Source organism: Haliotis rubra, unplaced genomic scaffold (genome assembly GCF_003918875.1).
Source record: "Haliotis rubra isolate DU_JTF1 unplaced genomic scaffold, ASM391887v1 Scf300, whole genome shotgun sequence".
Taxonomy (NCBI): domain Eukaryota; kingdom Metazoa; phylum Mollusca; class Gastropoda; order Lepetellida; family Haliotidae; genus Haliotis; species Haliotis rubra.
The window spans coordinates 1,129,307-1,146,627 of record NW_025766970.1 but is presented as its reverse complement, the minus strand read 5'-3'; the positions used below and the strand labels follow the sequence as shown (position 1 = coordinate 1,146,627).

The 17,321-nt window shown below is 40.5% G+C and overlaps 1 protein-coding gene across 1 annotated transcript in view; it reads left to right on the top strand.

Moving 5' to 3' along the window:
- The window catches only part of LOC124282694 (probable cytochrome P450 CYP44), a 45,263-nt gene extending 28,380 nt beyond the window's left edge, over window positions 1-16,883 (top strand). Inside the window, exons 6-9 of the mRNA XM_046718717.1 lie at window positions 4,608-4,774; window positions 8,230-8,311; window positions 12,878-13,090; window positions 14,023-16,883. Of these exons, the coding sequence (XP_046574673.1) occupies window positions 4,608-4,774; window positions 8,230-8,311; window positions 12,878-13,090; window positions 14,023-14,139 (579 nt within the window). The 3' untranslated portion in view covers window positions 14,140-16,883. The remainder of the gene's footprint in view (window positions 1-4,607; window positions 4,775-8,229; window positions 8,312-12,877; window positions 13,091-14,022) is intronic.
- The last annotated feature ends 438 nt before the right edge of the window (window positions 16,884-17,321 follow it).

The following is a 17,321-nucleotide window of genomic DNA, read 5'->3' as shown; positions in this document are numbered from 1 at the left end:
AGGGCCCGATGGCATTCGAAACCGGTATTGGAAACTGTTCCCCTGTGTCCAAACACCATTACTACACTGTTTTAATACTCTCGTGGACACAGGTGATGTTCCTCCATGGTTCTGCAAAGGTCGAACAATACTCCTTCCCAAAAAAGGAGACTTGACTGATCCCAAAAACTTCCGCCCTATCACATGTTTGAATACACAATACAAAATATTCACAGGGTGTTTGACAAACCTCGTGTCATCTTACTGCTCTTCCAATGATATCATTTACAGAGAGCAGAAGGGGGCAAGAAAGGGATCTGGGGGTGCAAGGATCAACTTCTTGTACAGAAAATGATTTTGGAAGAGGCAAAAACATATCACCGCAACCTCTCCATGTGCTGGATTGACTACAAAAAGGCATACGACTCTGTCCCTCACGAATGGATTCTGAAGTCTCTTCATTGTATTGACCTCCCCGAGCGACTACTTGATTTACTCAAGTCTTTAATGAGTTGCTGGTCGACTCAGCTTGAGATGTACTCGCAAGGGCAGGTTCAGACTTCGGAATCTATTCCAATCAGAAGGGGAATATTTCAGGGGGATTCCTTTAGTCCTTTGCTTTTTTGTCTGTCTTTAAATCCTTTGAGCTTTCTGCTCAATAAAGAGGAGGGTTACCATCCTGGACCTCCTCAGCACAGATCCCCAACACCTCTTACTCATCTCCTTTACATGGATGATATCGAGCTCCTTGCCAAAGGAGATACCAATTTGAAAGAGCAGGTTCTCCTTGTCGAGTCCTTTTCGAATGATATTTGCATGACATTTGGACTCGACAAATGTAATACTCTTCATTTGAAATGAGGCAAGGTAACTAATGATGGATCGGTCAAGTTACAAGGGGGAGGAGTTATTGAGCATCTTGTGGAAGATCAGGCCTACACCTATCTTGGAATGCAAGTTCGAGACAAGCTCCAGGATGCCCAGATTCAAGACAAATTTCGGGCCGAGTATAAATATCGTTTAAAGAAAATCTGGAGCTCAGAGCTAAATGCTCGAAACAAGGTCAAAGTCACCAATACTTTTGCTGTGCCAGTCCTTTCCTATTCCTTTGGAGTAGTTGATTGGACGAAACAAGACATCCAGAGTCTTGACCGTCTGACCAGAAGGATCATGTCTGATAACAGAGCCCACCACCCTCGTTCCTCTCTTAACCGTTTATACATGCCAATCAATTCTGGAGGTCGGGGTTTGATTAATGTGGAGGCTCTTCATGATAGAATTTTATTGTGTACTTTTGCACATATTTATTTATCAGATGATCCTCTGGTGATGCATGTGAAGACTCATGATGAAAGCAAGGAATTCCACAGCTATTTTAAGCGTGCCAAGGTTGTTGGACAGAATCTGAAATTTGAGGTTGATTTTGTTAATGGCGATGTACTGCTGGACGGTACAGTGATGGGAGTAAACCAGGTGAAGTCCTTTACCAAGTCTGCCCAGAGTCGGTCTTTTGTGGAGAAGCTTTCTGAGAAGCCATTGTATCGTGTGTACATGCAGTGTGTTGAACAGAATAGCAATCCCACAGACTCCTTCGCCTGGATGAAGTCGGCTGGTCTTAAATGTGAAACCGAGGGCTTCCTTTTTGCTGCTCAGGACCAGTCACTTCCCACTCGCAATCGCCTAAATGTGATTCTTAAAGAAAATATCAATATGAAATATCGACTTTGCAATGAATTCACGGAGACCGTCCAACACCTTGTCAGTGGATGCCCTTCTTTGGCACAAACAGCATATCTTAAACGACATGATGGCATGGTTCGTTGCTTTTACTACCGTCTTCGACATGCCTGTGGCTTTGACTCCGAGGTCCATCAATGGTACGACTCTGAACATGTCCAGGGCGTCATGGAAAATGATGCTTTCAAACTTCTGTGGAATAGGCCCATATACAGCCTCAGAAGAATTCCAGCCAACAAACCTGATCTTGTCCTTTTTGATAAAGCCAATGAATTTATTTATATCATAGAATTTTCTGTCCCTTTTGACACCAATGTGATTGCAAGATTAAGGAAAAGCATGATAGATATGCGGACCTCGCCTTTGAAATGTCTCGCTTGCATCCCAAGTACACTGTCGTCAGGCTCCCCATTGTTCTCGGTGCCCTTGGTTTGGTACCTCCTGATCTCTTGGCGCAGATCAAGAGAGTGCCTGGGTTCTCCACCGGGAGTACAGCCCTTCTGACACTCTGGGTAATGCAGAAGGCTGCAGTGTTGGGGAGCCTTCATATTCTCCGGAAAGTTCTTGGTGGGTTCGACTAGGCAGCGTTTCCTGGGAGAAGTCCCATTCGCTGTCTGGGCTGCGTGTAGAGGGGGCAAGGGCCCTGAGCTGATGATGAGCCTTACCAGCCTGACTGTGCCAGGATCACCCGAACCCTCTCTGCTGCATATTATCTTTAATCTGTAAAACATAATAATAATAATATTAATAATAATTATCATCATCATTAACTCTTTCACCATTAAATCGAAAAAACCGCTGAGGACGATGTAGCGAATAGTAACATAAGAATCCTGATAAACACTCCGTATCTGAAGTCAATAAAATTCCGACATATCTCCATATTATCGATACAGTAGTATATAAAGAACCCCATCATTTATACAACACTAACGTGTCCATACATCCCACAGCGTCGATAAATCCCCGTGTAATGGTCTCGTAAGCTCTGGTGTTGTCAGGCGACTGACCCTGTGGTCAATGGTCGGAGGATACGTGAGTAGCAGTTTTCCTGGCGGCTGGTGAGTCTGGGTCGTGGTCCGGCGTTACGTCTTGGCGTATTCCACCAACGGTTTGTATTCTCTGGAGTTGTGTCTCTATATCATGAACCACTTGTCACTGTCCAACCGTTTGTGTTTGTTTGTTTGGGTGGGTGGGTTTTTAACGCCGCGCTCAGCAATATTCCAGATATACGGCGGCGGTCTGTAATTAATCCAGTCTGGACCAGACGAACTAGTTATCAACACCAATTGGGATACGATGACATGTGCAACCAAGTCTGCGAGCCTGACCACCCAATACCGTCAGTCGCCTTTACCGACAAGCATGGGTTGCTGAAGACCAATCCTAAGCTGGATCTTCACTGGTAGTTTACTTACAGTCATACATAATGAAATGTTCTTTGAGTTGATTGTAATTCCTGCAATCTCGTTGGTCATGTGTTATTGCATTCATTTTCTAATGGTTGTTGAAAATCAAGACACGCCCACTAGTGGGTGCATGAGTTTAGTTTTACGCCACACTCAGCAATATTCCAGCCATATGGCGGCGGTCTAGAAATAACCGAGTCTGGACAAGACAATCAAGTGATCAAAGCAATTTGGAACCGATGACATGTGTCAACTAAGTCGTCAAGCCTGACCACCCGATCTCGTCAGTCACCTCTTACGATAAGCATGGGTTACTGAAGATCAATTCTAACCCGGATCTTCACGGGTTCCACACCCACTGAAGCGGACTACTTTCACCACTATGGATTGTCGGAGAATCGCATCTATAGTCGAGAGAATTCACTTTCTGCTTAAGCGTGTAATTCTTACACAGGACATTTCTAAATTTCAAGAGCCACCTTTCGATACCCGAAAGGCATGAAAGGCAGGAAGGCAGGAAAGACATGACGCAACATATCTACATGGCTTGCGGGCTAACACGCATGTTTTTCTTTGCTTTCTCGGAAAACCAATGCCTGAGTTTATAGGTTACTGACCATCTCATTTCAAATAGCCCTCTTCTTCCAGACATATTTTCTCTGGTTCTTTATAGTCTGACTGGTTTGGGCCATCACGTCTCTTTTCGTGATTGGCAGGTCCTGTGAAACTTTATTATGAAGCTACAAGTCACTCCCATTGTGGTTTACCCAGTTCAAACATCATTGTTATCCAGCCAAAAAGGGATATCTCGTTCAGAACGTTGAGTCATACACAGTAAAGTACGTTTATAACGAACTCAAAGGGACAACTAAAGTTAGTTTTCGACTGAAATATACAGCAAATGGCCGGAACCAAAACAAACAGTTCGTTATATCCGTCAGTTCGATATACGCGTGTTCGTTATACACATAGTTTGCTGTAACTTGTTCTTTGCTCTCGATTCAGGCATCGATGACCACTGCTTATCGTACAAAATTATGTTTCATCAGATATCATTCATCATGCATATATTACCATGCTTTTCAGATATGATTGTTAAATTGTTTCTGCATGCTAACCCATCAGCGATTCTCCTAGTCTACTGCAATTGGGAGTGGCCCTCTCGCCTAAGGTTCCACTTTCAGCTGGGAAGGTTTGTTCTCTTTTGCGCCCCAGATGCCTTTGATCGTGGCAACCAATTCCGGATTCGCTTCCAGTATGCTCTGTTTCTTGTTTTGTCACCACCGATGGTAGAGAGTTACTTCAAAATGGTGAGCGTCTCATACATGATTTAACAGAAACACCACACCCTCTCACTTCGAATAGGATGCATGTGTTTTCAGATTGGTCAAGACTCAGATAATTACCGGAAGTAGAATTCCAAAAACATTTTCAACCAATCAAATTGCAGTAAAAATAACCTATGCGTTATGTCCTCGGCAGACTGCCCGGATGATACAGATGCTGCTTTACGTCCTTGCCCGTAATCCAGACAAGCAAGAGAAGCTGTTCCAGGAGGTGCTTGGCGAACTCGGCCCATGTGGCACCATCACGGTCGCCGCCCTCGAGAACATGAAGTACCTTCCCGCGTGCCTTAAGGAGTCCTTCAGGTAAGCGTCAATTGTGGAGGGTATCGAATCTTGTGTAGTCCAAACGATAAACCCTCGGTATTGATTGCTGTGCATCTGACACTCAATCAAGTGTGTTCCAGCCATATCGTGACAATCGGGGTGTCAGAAATTCACTTGGGATAGAATATTTGTGACTGCTATGAGATCGTTGGCTGATTGTTAGTAATCCTTTGGCTATGCCTCCCTGATTGGCATGTGAAACCATGAGTGTTCTAGTGAAACGTAGACAAGGTTTAAATTATTTTAGATGCGTTGCTAAACCTGTTCAATGTTGAATCACATGTCACGATGTCTGAATAACATATTAATGAATGAAACGAGTAAAATTATAGGTCCCACTGGAAAGATTGGATACTCGTATCACTAAGTGTTTCTGTATAAATGTTAAAGGTCACATAAACCCTAGGGGGTAAAAATACATAAATCACTAACTGGCATCGTTATAAATGAAACCCCGTCATTAAAACTACTCATTTCGACTTTTAATTGACTTAAATCGACCTTTTTGACAACAGTGCACAATTCTCACCCGCGAACGAAATTTCAACCAATCAGAGCGGCGCGACTCTGTGACGTCATATGAGGAATAGCTTTGAGGGCCGATGCAGAATTCATCTACATTTTAGGGGGTAAATTATTTTGTTTACAGGCTTGTATAAACCTGAAATCGTGACAATTGTTGTGGAAAATGAAAGCTATATGTTCTCACAATCTACTGGCATTTAATTTTGTCTCCTGCTTTGCCTAGTTTCCGAGTTACAACTTGTTTTCATAGACGCTTCTGTCACAATTGATTGGTGTCGTTAGGCCCTATTTGTATAATGACTGATCCAAATTGATCCCATTTCTGTGTTTTTTTACCTCGATATTTAATCATGTCACGTAAAAATCTGTTTGTATTCTCAAAACAGTGTCGGCCCATGAGTTTTCACATGCAATACAGCAATTAATACTCCCTTGTAACCCGTGTTAGGTGGTATAAACCTACACATGTTATTTGTCATCATTCACTTGATGGTCAGTTAATGAATTTATAACAGGTATAATTAGTGGTAACACACTTAGATTACCCGACAAAGGTTCCAATTTGGCATTTCTTGTGTCTGGAGTAAATATTCAACATTATAAACATCGATCAAAGGATTAACCGATAACACGCTGATTGATTAATTACTTTTATCTTACACAGCCGGATTTGGCAAAAGGTAGTGTTTATGCGGTATTTACTAATCTATACTGAATAAGTCGTGATGTCTGCGTAAAAACAACGTCCTTCTTTCACATTTGACTGATTGCCCATTATTGGCTAACTAAATTACTGTTTTTAATGAAAGGAGGACATTATGCAATTAGTTGCCAGGTGTGCTATCTTGGGTGACCAATGAGACTATACACCAATGCCTGAAAAGATTGATCACTTTTTCGTATATTAAACTGTTAAAAGACACATCATTTGGAACAGTTTTGTGGATATTGATGGATACATTCCTCAAACAAGGTAATGGCCTGATATTGTTCCTATAACTTTAATCTGTTTTAATTTTAATATTTGCATTTTGTTTTTTATTCATTTGTCGTAGCATTCAACAAAATCATTGTTTTCGCCGTGAAGTGTAATGAGACAGACAACATACACTAGGGTGTGTGTGCAATTATGATTCACATTGGCAAACTATAAAATGTCTAGATATTACAGTTCTGTTATAAATTCACTATAAGTATCAGCAGATCGTCAGCTTTTATTTAGTTTCAAAATGCATAAAAGTATGATAATAAACTAATTAGGATTATAAGACCAAATATAAAGACGCACATTGACTAGTATCTACATACTGGTGAGTGGACATTAACCATGGGAATGTAGCAAGAAATTTATCGCGCTGTATTGTGACTTCGACCCCACCTCGCCTTCGTGGAAGAAATCGTTATGTTATAAGTTGTGTCATTGAAAATCCTTTTGGTTATGATTCCAATACATATTTAACTACGAGTAGAAAGTAGTTTTGATTTTCTAACTTGATGAAAACAAACTATAATCTCATTAATTCTAACAGACTTTACGATTTTCAAAAATGGCGGCGCTCTATCGAACATCCGCCAGTCTGAGGATAAATGCTATTTAGGTTTGTTTTCACCGAGTTACAAAATCAAAACTACTTTCTACTGGTAGTAAAATATTTATTTTATTGATGGCCAATAGGATTTTGCATGATTATATGTATAACATAACAATTTCTCTCCTGGCAGCGAGGTGGGTGTCAATATAATACTACTTACAATAGTATTGTTACTTCGACCACAACCTCACTTCCGAGGAAGAAATCGTTATGTTACAAGTTGTGTTATGGAAAATCTTTATGGTCATCAATCATATACATATTTTACTATAACTAGTAAGTAGTTTTGATTCTTTAACGTCCGTGAAGCGATCTGAACACAAGTAAGATATCGTTTCAGGCTTCCACACCGCTACACTTCGCGACTCACAAACATAACCCATTTAGCACGAACTGCGGGGGTCCTGTGGAAATCTGTGCATGGTGACACCATCACCCGACCCCTAGGAGCAATTGACAACAAAGCAACGATTCGGCATGTCGTCGTTCATGTCGAGAAATCATCAAAATGATGAGCGTGCTACACACTTTCTATACAACTAACTGAAAATCGTTCCTCATATGACGTCACTGCAGTGCTCTGGCGACAGAGTTACGTAACCTGTCTGTGGTTTCGTTGGCGGGCGAGAGGGAAGCAGGCGACTTTTTGGCCACTTTTAATCGCTCGGTATTAATTAACCACAAGTTTTTAAAGAATAAATTTGGTGTTCCGCATAAGACTAACCACAAATCTTTCATATGTAATGGTTAAAAGAGTAACAAAAAACAAAGTTTAGTGGTTCTTTAAGTAAACCACCCTCAAATGACTATGGACCATTGAACGAAAAAGCATAAAAACACTGTCCCCACAATCCCGATCCTCAGCATAGGCACCTCCCCAATTTAAGTTTATGTGAAGGAAAACCAAATTCTATGGATAGTCAGCTTCTTCATTGCAATTAATGCCACGTTTCGGTGGAGATTTTAACATCGTTATCAAGCAGGTCATCACTCATCATCTGCTTGATAGCGGTGGTAGTATTTACACCGAAACGTCACATTTATTGCAATAAAGAAGTTGACTGTCCATAGATCTTGGTTTTCCTTCATCTTTACAGCCTCTAAAATGACTTTTAAAGAAGATATGTGCTCCCCACCGCCCATGGGATTACTGTGGTGTTATGTGATAATGAAATACCAGCAATAGTTTCTGATGGCTTGTGATAAAAGGAGTTCTTGCAACCCGGCGGTTGTTGAGGCTCGGATATATACTGTGATGTGGCTGGAATATTGCTTTAGTGTAAATGTACCTACTCAGTGTGAATGTGAACATTGCAGGTTGTACCACCCTGTTCTGACGGGGACCCAGCGGTATCTGCCTACAGACATCACTCTCCAGGGGTACAGGATCCCCGCAGGAGTACGTATACTTTCGTACTTTACGTAAAATGATCCCCATCGTCGCAAGCATCACCATCTACAGCAGTCGCACCGGCACCACCATCTGCACCATTAGGGTTATTTGGGGCACTTTTAAGTAGTCAGTTTTTAGCATGAATTTGGCCATGCACAATTTGTCCTTCCTTGCAAATGTTGCAGATGATAGACTTTAAGCCATGTTTTATATTTTGGTAGTGTGATGCAAAACAATCCAAGTTAAAATTTGTATGAAGAATATTTGGGATTATTAGAAAACTATACTGACGTACAAAAGAAAGCACACACCTGGTGTTTTGAGACTATTAAAACAACGTAAATATTTTGCTAGCAATGTTCCAATTGGGTACGATATCTATGGTGTTATTGCAGCACGTACACAATGTTTGTGACTTGTGAGTTGCAACCAAAACACTTTTCTAAATATTACGCTGTTTTCAGGAAAACATTTTACCAAAGCATGAGGTGTGTACTTTCTTTTACGTTCAATCTCGGGTGTTGCCTAAACCACACATGTAGACGTTTGAGGCCCAGATCACATATGTTCATGATTGAAAAGTGGAGATGGTTAAACCGAAATTACGGCTTGAACAGCGTTTATGTTCGTGTTGTGTAACTGATATAGCGGCCCAATACAATGTGTCTATATTGCTTCCAAAATATATTTAGAGGCATGTGTTACTGTGACAAGGAAGTTTTTCATTGGTAATCGTGTGAATGTATTTTGGAATTGGAACCAGAGGAAGTGTGTGTTAGAATAGACGAAGAAACGCAACCAAGTAGTTGATGTACCACGGAAATTAGCTAGAAGGATGACATATGCAACAGAACAGCGCTTTTTGGAGTGATAACACGCGACAAAGCCAGACCACACGTTATTAGAAGTTGAACAGCAGGATCTGAATCCGGTTTGGTTTGGTTTGTTTGTTGTTTAACGCCACACTCAGCAATGTTCCAGCTACATGGCGGTATCTGAATCAGAACAATGTTAATGTGTTTCCCTGGCCCAGTTAACACGTCATCCATTGAACACGTGTGTGATAACATGGAGCGACGTTTACGACTGCATCAAATCCTACAACAACGACTGAATTTTGAATCACTCTCTGAAAGGTCGAGGAGATGCTTCAAGAATACGTATTGACGGATGATCTTATTTCAGAAATGATTTGTTTTTATTGAATTGTGGACGAGTCACGGGTTCTATTTCTTTAGTACACACTTATCCTCTATGTATATTGTCAAACGACTTAGTTTATATTCACATAATACGGGAGTCCTTAGGCTGGGTAGAGTGTCGATGTATAGGGGTTGATTGGGTAGCCTTGTGGTTAAAGCATTTACTCGTCATGCAGGCGACCCACATGGGTACAATGTGTAAAGCCCGTTTTCGGTGTACCCTGCTGTGATATTGCTGGAATATTGCTGAAAGCTGCGTGAGACCACAGTATGTCAAGTTTTGGTCCCCCCGCCGTGGCCACATCAGAGACAAACTGTTGACCATACTTTGTACCAGTAAACTCTTCTGCCCTTCTGACCCACATACGACCCTGACCTCTCCTTGAGATATGTACCAGTCGGTTCATCTTCAGATTGTGTAACTAAATTATAAGTTGTTCACTGGTCACGAGGGGGGCATGGGTTCATGTACCCTCGATGTTGGTTGGGGAACATAAACCAACATCGAGGGTAAATCAACCCATGGGCCCCGAGGGACCAGTGAACAACGTATTTATCTTACCAAACACCTTCATGTTAATTTTGAATTGGTTGAAGGACGGGTAAAAATCTTTTTGTAGCCATCGCTAGATTTTGCTGACAAGAAAAACAGATTTAGAGTTATCTTCCTTCCATCGATTTGTATTCGCAAAACATCGGTAATTTCCGTACATCATACGTGATTCAATGTTATTCGAGATAAAGAATTACTACCACGAAGTACCAAATGAGTTGCCATTGACAGCGGGATACATTGAAATGTTACTCGCTTGTACGCGGGGTACATTGAAAATAATAGAAGAGGGCTCAGCCAGTCAGAAAGCGACATTTATGTGTGAGGAAAGATAACATCTGTTGTAAATCTCCTGTTGTAGAAGGCCGTTAGCGCTTGGAAGACCGTAACTCCCGTAACATTAACACAGACCTACGACCGCTAAGGTTGTTGTATTCAACGGGGGCGATGGGGTTACCTGATGGTTACGCCGAAGGCCCGGGTTCGATTCCCCAATGGGTACAATGGGTATTTCTCTCAATTCAATCATTTCAATCCTGACTTCGTCGTATTTCTCTCAATTCAATCATTTCAATCCTGACTTCGTCGAATATCATGTATCCCTGTTAGGAATGAATGTGTAGTTAATCTTCCAAATCACATACTAAATAGAAGGAATCAGAAGGAATACCGTATCAGTTCTGATGTTGTTGGAAGAATAGCACAATGAAAATCACGACATTTCCTAATTAAAGATATAATTGATATCAGTTAGGGTCCGGGTCAGCACTTGTACATAATAATATTAAAATGTTTTACATAAAAAGTAGTGGTGGTGGTGTCATTGCGTTTGTACAGGGTGGGGTTGGGGCACTTGCTTTGGCACATTTCGAAGTGTTCATTCACACTAAACATGCTACTCCATAAAGATCATCATGACCCCACCACCACTACACAACCACCCCCCTCCACCTAGCGATAAATCATGCACGGTCGCTTTAGTCGAGTGATTAAGTGCTTGCGTACAAACCTATTCTATTCAACGGAAGTTAAGAACACCTGATGTAATCATTTTACAACCGGTAGTCTGTCCTGCAATGATCACGTGTAGTATTGTTAAGGTATTTGGTGTCTTTATCTGACTCTTTCTGATGAGTATCTATTAAGACTCGGGAAAATCCGGTGTAGAATTGGTCTTCAGCGACCCATGCTTGTCATAAGACACGACAAAGGGAGGCTCGCTGACTTGGTTGACGCATGTCATCGTATCCCAATCTCGAAGATCGATGCTCATGCTCATTCACTGGATTGTCTTGTCCAAACTGGAATATTTACAAACCCCGTCATATGGCTGGAAAACTGCGGCGTTACTCAACAATCCAACAAGTTTACGTTCTTGTGTTAGATAGGTTAAACAACAAACAAACAGTATCCTTCAACATGAATATTATGCGGAGAACAATGACGATGCCAGGGGTATCTCTTACACGTCTTGTTATATGTGTTTCGACTCGATCTCCCGAGGGACTGCGCGGTTGAACCGTTATACCGGAATGCGATGTTTAAATGAGACGTATTGCAATACCTTTTCTGAGAACCGGTATTTTCAGGGAAAAAGTATCAAAAGTATCGTGATTAAGGTTAAAGTTTAAGTTAAAATCTACTTTTGTTCATTACATCCCTTCGCATTTAATTGACTAAATGGCATACGTTACTTACTATGAACAGCATAGACAGGGGAAGGACACCATGGCTAACTATCCAACCTAATTTTGAGGTTGCCATTATGTTGAACCATAACGTATATTTGGGGGGACTTGGCGTCGAAAAAGTAGGTTCTGGTTGTAGAATCAGTGTCACTCACCTTTTAAGTCGACAGGTCTCATTGAATTGCAATACATTTTATTAGCCAATACACGCAGAAATCTCAGCCCTCATACCGGTTAGAATTGGTCTTCAGCAACCCATGCTTGTTGTAAGAGGCGACTAACGGGATCGGGTGGTCAGGCTCGCTGACTTGGTTGACACATGTCATCGTATCCCAATGGTGCAGATCGATGCTCATGCTGTTAATCACAGGGTTGTCTGGTCCAGAGTCGATTATTTACAGACCGCCGAGTGCTCAGTACAGATTGCTGAGTGCGGCGTTAAACAACAAACAAACAAACAAACAAACGCAGTCCAACTCAATTGTTGAGTAACAAAATAACCCTATCCAGTTTTTCACAGGTCCCTGAGCTGATACAAAGGTAGCAATATCATCCTGTTAACTGATAGGGGCGGTGGGGTAGTCTAGTGGTTAAAGCGTTGGCTCGTCACGCCGAAGACCCGGGTTCGAATCCCTACATGGGTACAATGAGTAAAGCCCATTTCTGGTGTTCCCCGCCGTGATATTCATGGAATATTGCTAAAAGCGGCGTAAAACCAAACTCAGTCAGTGTTAACTGATAACACTGCTTCATAAGTGTTCCCTTATATTTTACTCGTTGTCAGTATTAATAACTTGTATGGCAGTAACTATTGTGTTGGGTGTGTTCACAACAATTAATAAATGCAGTCCATTTTGCAATTCACTTTATATTTTACCTTTTATGGTATTTCTATTCAAGACAATGTATTTGTGGGGGTGGTAATGTAGCCTAGGCGTTAAAGCGTTCGCTCGTCACGCCAAGGACACGGGTTCGATTCCCCACACGGGTAAAATGTGTGAAGCCCATTTCTGGTGTCCCCCGCCGTGATATTGCTGGAATATTGCTAATAGCGGCATAAAACTAAATTCACTCATTCAATGTATTTGTGTGACAAGATTTAAAGTATTATCATGTATAAACATTCCAGACATCTTTGATCATGATGAACCAGAAAACCGTGAAGAACCGGAAGTACTTCCCTGATCCGGAAGCGTTCCTCCCTGAGCGGTGGCTGCGTGACACAAGCGGCAAGAGAATGGCCCCTATCCCACCATCCGCCTTACTTCCGTTCGGCTTCGGTCCGCGACAGTGCGTTGGGAAGAGGTTCGCTGAACAGGAAATCTACCTGGCTGTATCGAAGGTGAACTACCGCTTTACCTATATGTATATATGTTACAGGGAATGTGTGGAACCAGAGATTTCACGAAATCCCTAAAAGAATCCATGATTTCGCGAAATCACTGTGACTCCCAGGGATTTCATGTATTCCCAAATCAAACCAAAAAATACTTTTTTTTAGTATGGCTGAAAGCTAAGAAGAGCAGTTCAAGATAGTTCTGTTTGATAAATACTCTTTTCAGTAAGAAGCATTTCATTCCCAGAGACGTATGCTGCAATATGGTGTAGTGTGGTTATGCATAACGATCAAGCTAATGAGAGTTTTGGAATAGGCGTGAAATCCAGTATCCTCAAAGGTTTGTTAACGCGTTCTCAACTTGATGTTTGTCCTCAGCGTCTGCTCTTTATTAGGAATGATGTGACAATGGATAAAAAAATGTAACTGTGGTCCTAACCGATATAAATCGAGATGTGACTGTTTTAAAGCGGGATTGAAGTGTAATAGTCAGAGTCATAACATCTTGTCCCAACAAATAGGTTTCATCAGCATAAACTCTATACTCGCATTATGAATTTGGTATGCTCTATTTCAATAAAGGCTGGCAGGGGTTTCATAAATTCCCTGAGCCAATAGTTCAGTAATTTCATGAAATCCCTTGACATTTTAGGGAATATATGAACTCTCTGAGGGTCACAGTGACTAGATAGTTATGACTAGAGGGCTGTGACTAGAGGCATAGCTACGACTATAAATATGGCTACATGTACGCATGCATATAATGTACGATTGACGAAGCGCAATCTTTCCAGAACGGCCACAGTTTACCACACATTTCTGTATCAAATCGAGACGAATATTTACGTATCTTCTCACAACTCTTATGCAAATCTACCATGACTGTTTTCTTGAAGACTTGGCACTATTCCAATGTGGTGGTATGACTATATTTTCAGATAATACAAAACTTTGAAGTTTCCCTCGAACCCGGCCATGAAGAGATTGATGTTCTGTATGAAATCTTCATTGGGACCAAGGAACCAATTAGATTTGTCTTCAAGGAAAGGAAATGATTGGCTGAAGTTACGATCTGCTGGGCAGCGATTGGTTCAGATTGCAAATCTGCTTTTAGGTATGGCTTAATCTGCGACCATTTGCATCAATTTGCATATACAGCCGTGCCACTCAACGTTGTCATGTCAACAAAAGAAACACAACGTGTGATGTTAGCCACCGTCGAGCTGGTGGGTCACGCCGGGTATATTCTACCACGAGGCAAATTCTGGAGACTTTATGTGTATTTAGAGAATGTTGCCATTCATGAACGTATCATGGCAACAGTTTAAAATCTGAGAGAACGGTATATTTAAACTACTGGCATATTCACCAAAGATTGTTGTCACTGTATTTCCTGACAGTGCGTACAAACAGGTGATCTAGAATCTTGCACAATAAAGTAGTATCGTTATTAAAATAAACAGACATAATCTATTTGAACAAATATACTCCGCTCTATACTACCAGGGCAAAATAGACATGTACGTGTAAATAGGTTTAGGCGTAAGATACTTACGTTTGTAGGAAGAAATTAATTTCAAGGACCGTGTTTGACACCATACAAATCGCAAATGTCAAAGTAACGAGTAATTTGGCATGAAAATTATCTGACATTGGAAATACATGCACAACGGTCCTGTTTTCTGTTTCACACTTGCAAAGGTTCTAACTTCTGACATGATAAACATATAAGTGCGACTATTATAGGCGCAAAAGAAAATCGAAGTATGAAAAGCAGTTTGTTTAGAGTTCAATTCATCTACCACCTCCTGAGATGGTTGTGTGGAAATATTAGAAGAAAACGCTCCCTGATTCAGGTGCTTTGACCCTGAATCAGCTTTTCGTGTGATGTTGTTACAGTTAAAAAATACATGGAAGTTGTTGAGTTTACCAACGTCTCGTTTTCGCTTATATGCACATATCAGATTTCCGAACAATTTGAAAGGTTGTAATCTATTTTTAGATTATGCAGATCAAGTGGGTCAATATTTTCCCGTATTGCACATGATCTTTTTGAATGTCGCTAGTCATAAATAATATATAATTAATATCAGCACCGTATAGCATTCCTAAAGGTTGTAACACTACTCTTTTTTTGTAGTTATTTACTCCTTTAAGCGGTTATAGTTGTCGCTAGTCCTCTACCAACGAATGGTAAGGAATGTCGCTACATCTATGAATGTATTATATTACAGACATGGAGTTATTCTGTCGCTAATCTATTAACAACAGTCCTCCTTGGTTGTCGCTAACCTTGATGTTCTTGGAGTGTATTGATCATGTTATTGTGGTAAGTTACTACTGATAGTAATCTATTAACAACAGTCCTCCTTGGTTGTCGCTAACCTTGATGTTCTTGGAGTGTATTGATCATGTTATTGTGGTAAGTTACTACTGATAGTAATCTATTAACAACAGTCCTCCTTGGTTGTCGCTAACCTTGATGTTCTTGGAGTGTATTGATCATGTTATTGTGGTAAGTTACTACTGATAGTAATGTTGTTGTGATGTTGTCATCGTTGATTGATGTTAATGCAGAGTGTGAAGGCGATAATTTTATTAATGGCATAATAATGAATATCGTGACGAATATGATGATGAAGCTAATGTTCTCTGCTTTATTGAACGTTCCATATATGCCATGTCATATTTCATTCTTATCAGTGTCTGTGGTTCATCCAGTGTATTGACCTTATTGATGTTTAAACTCATGTTTAGCTTTATGGTGTACTAGTATATGGAGGACACGTGTACACATATACTACTAAACAGATGGTACTGATGTTCTGAGAGACGAGGTGGAGATTGAATGTGACAAATTGCTTTATTGAAACAGTATTCGATATTGCCATTGGACAGATACATGTACAGCTTCGGTTCAAACGAAACTGAACACAACATCCTATGGTTCGTAACAAAGGTTATGTAGTATATGTTGGTTAATCAAAAAGTGTTATTACTGGACCAACGCGTGTTATTACTGGATCAAAAAGTGTTATTACTGGATCATTTTGTTGTTTTTATGTATTGTTGGACGGTATGTGAGATTTGTACACGCCGTCAATAGGGCACCGATACTTGTCAATTGTCGCTAACTGGTTACAATGTGTGTGTAATAATTGATCAACAAGAAGATTCAGTTGTCGCTAACTGGTTACAATGTGTGTGTAATAATTGATCAACAAGAAGATTCAGTTGTCGCTAACTGGTTACAATGTGTGTGTAATAATTGATCAACAAGAAGATTCAGTTGTCGCTAACTGGTTACAATGTGTGTGTAATAATTGATCAACAAGAAGATTCAGTTGTCGCTAACTGGTTACAATGTGTGTGTAATAATTGATCAACAAGAAGATTCAGTTGTCGCTAACTGGTTACAATGTGTGTGTAATAATTGATCTACAAGAAGATTCAGTTGTCGCTAACTGGTTACAATGTGTGTGTAATAATTGATTAACAAGAAGATTCAGTTGTCGCTAACTGGTTACAATGTGTGTGTAATAATTGATTAACAAGAAGATTCAGTTGGCGCTAATCTGTCACTGTTTAGACCATTGCCTGCAAATCCCAGTGGGTATTTCATGCAAGATATAGACTTGTGTTGCCTTTGTTTCCACCATATACAATCCCCGATCAATTAGTTTGTTTTATTATGGAGTCAACTTCCCAAAAACGAAAGCTCAGCCTCACAACCTGCTTTCCAACACATTATAAAGTAGGACTTTCCAAATAAAAGAATGTCTTTGAGGATATCACGCGAGCAGTGAATTATCGGTTATGATTTGAAGAATATGTTAAAATCTTGCGGTTTTAATCATTTTTTTAATGTTCACAAGTTTGTAAAATGAAGATGATGGATAGTATCGAGATGGCACTGAATGCAAAGCCATAAAGGCACACTAAGTGGGTATGTCACATCAAGACGAGTACAATTCATATAATACGTATATTATACTAAAAGGGGAAAGTAACTGTGCATAACATAAAATTGCATAAAATAAATGTGATTTGAAAAAACAACCCTAAAGAAACAAGCACTTGATGTCACGTGTCGCGTGTGGCACGTGAACTTTGTGCACGATGAACTTACTCACGGTTTGCAGGCTTTTTGACACTGGAAGTTCACACACCTGATATTGAACATTGAAGAACGGTTGACTTTTGTCTAATCTCTGAATGTTGTGAAAAACAAGTTAAT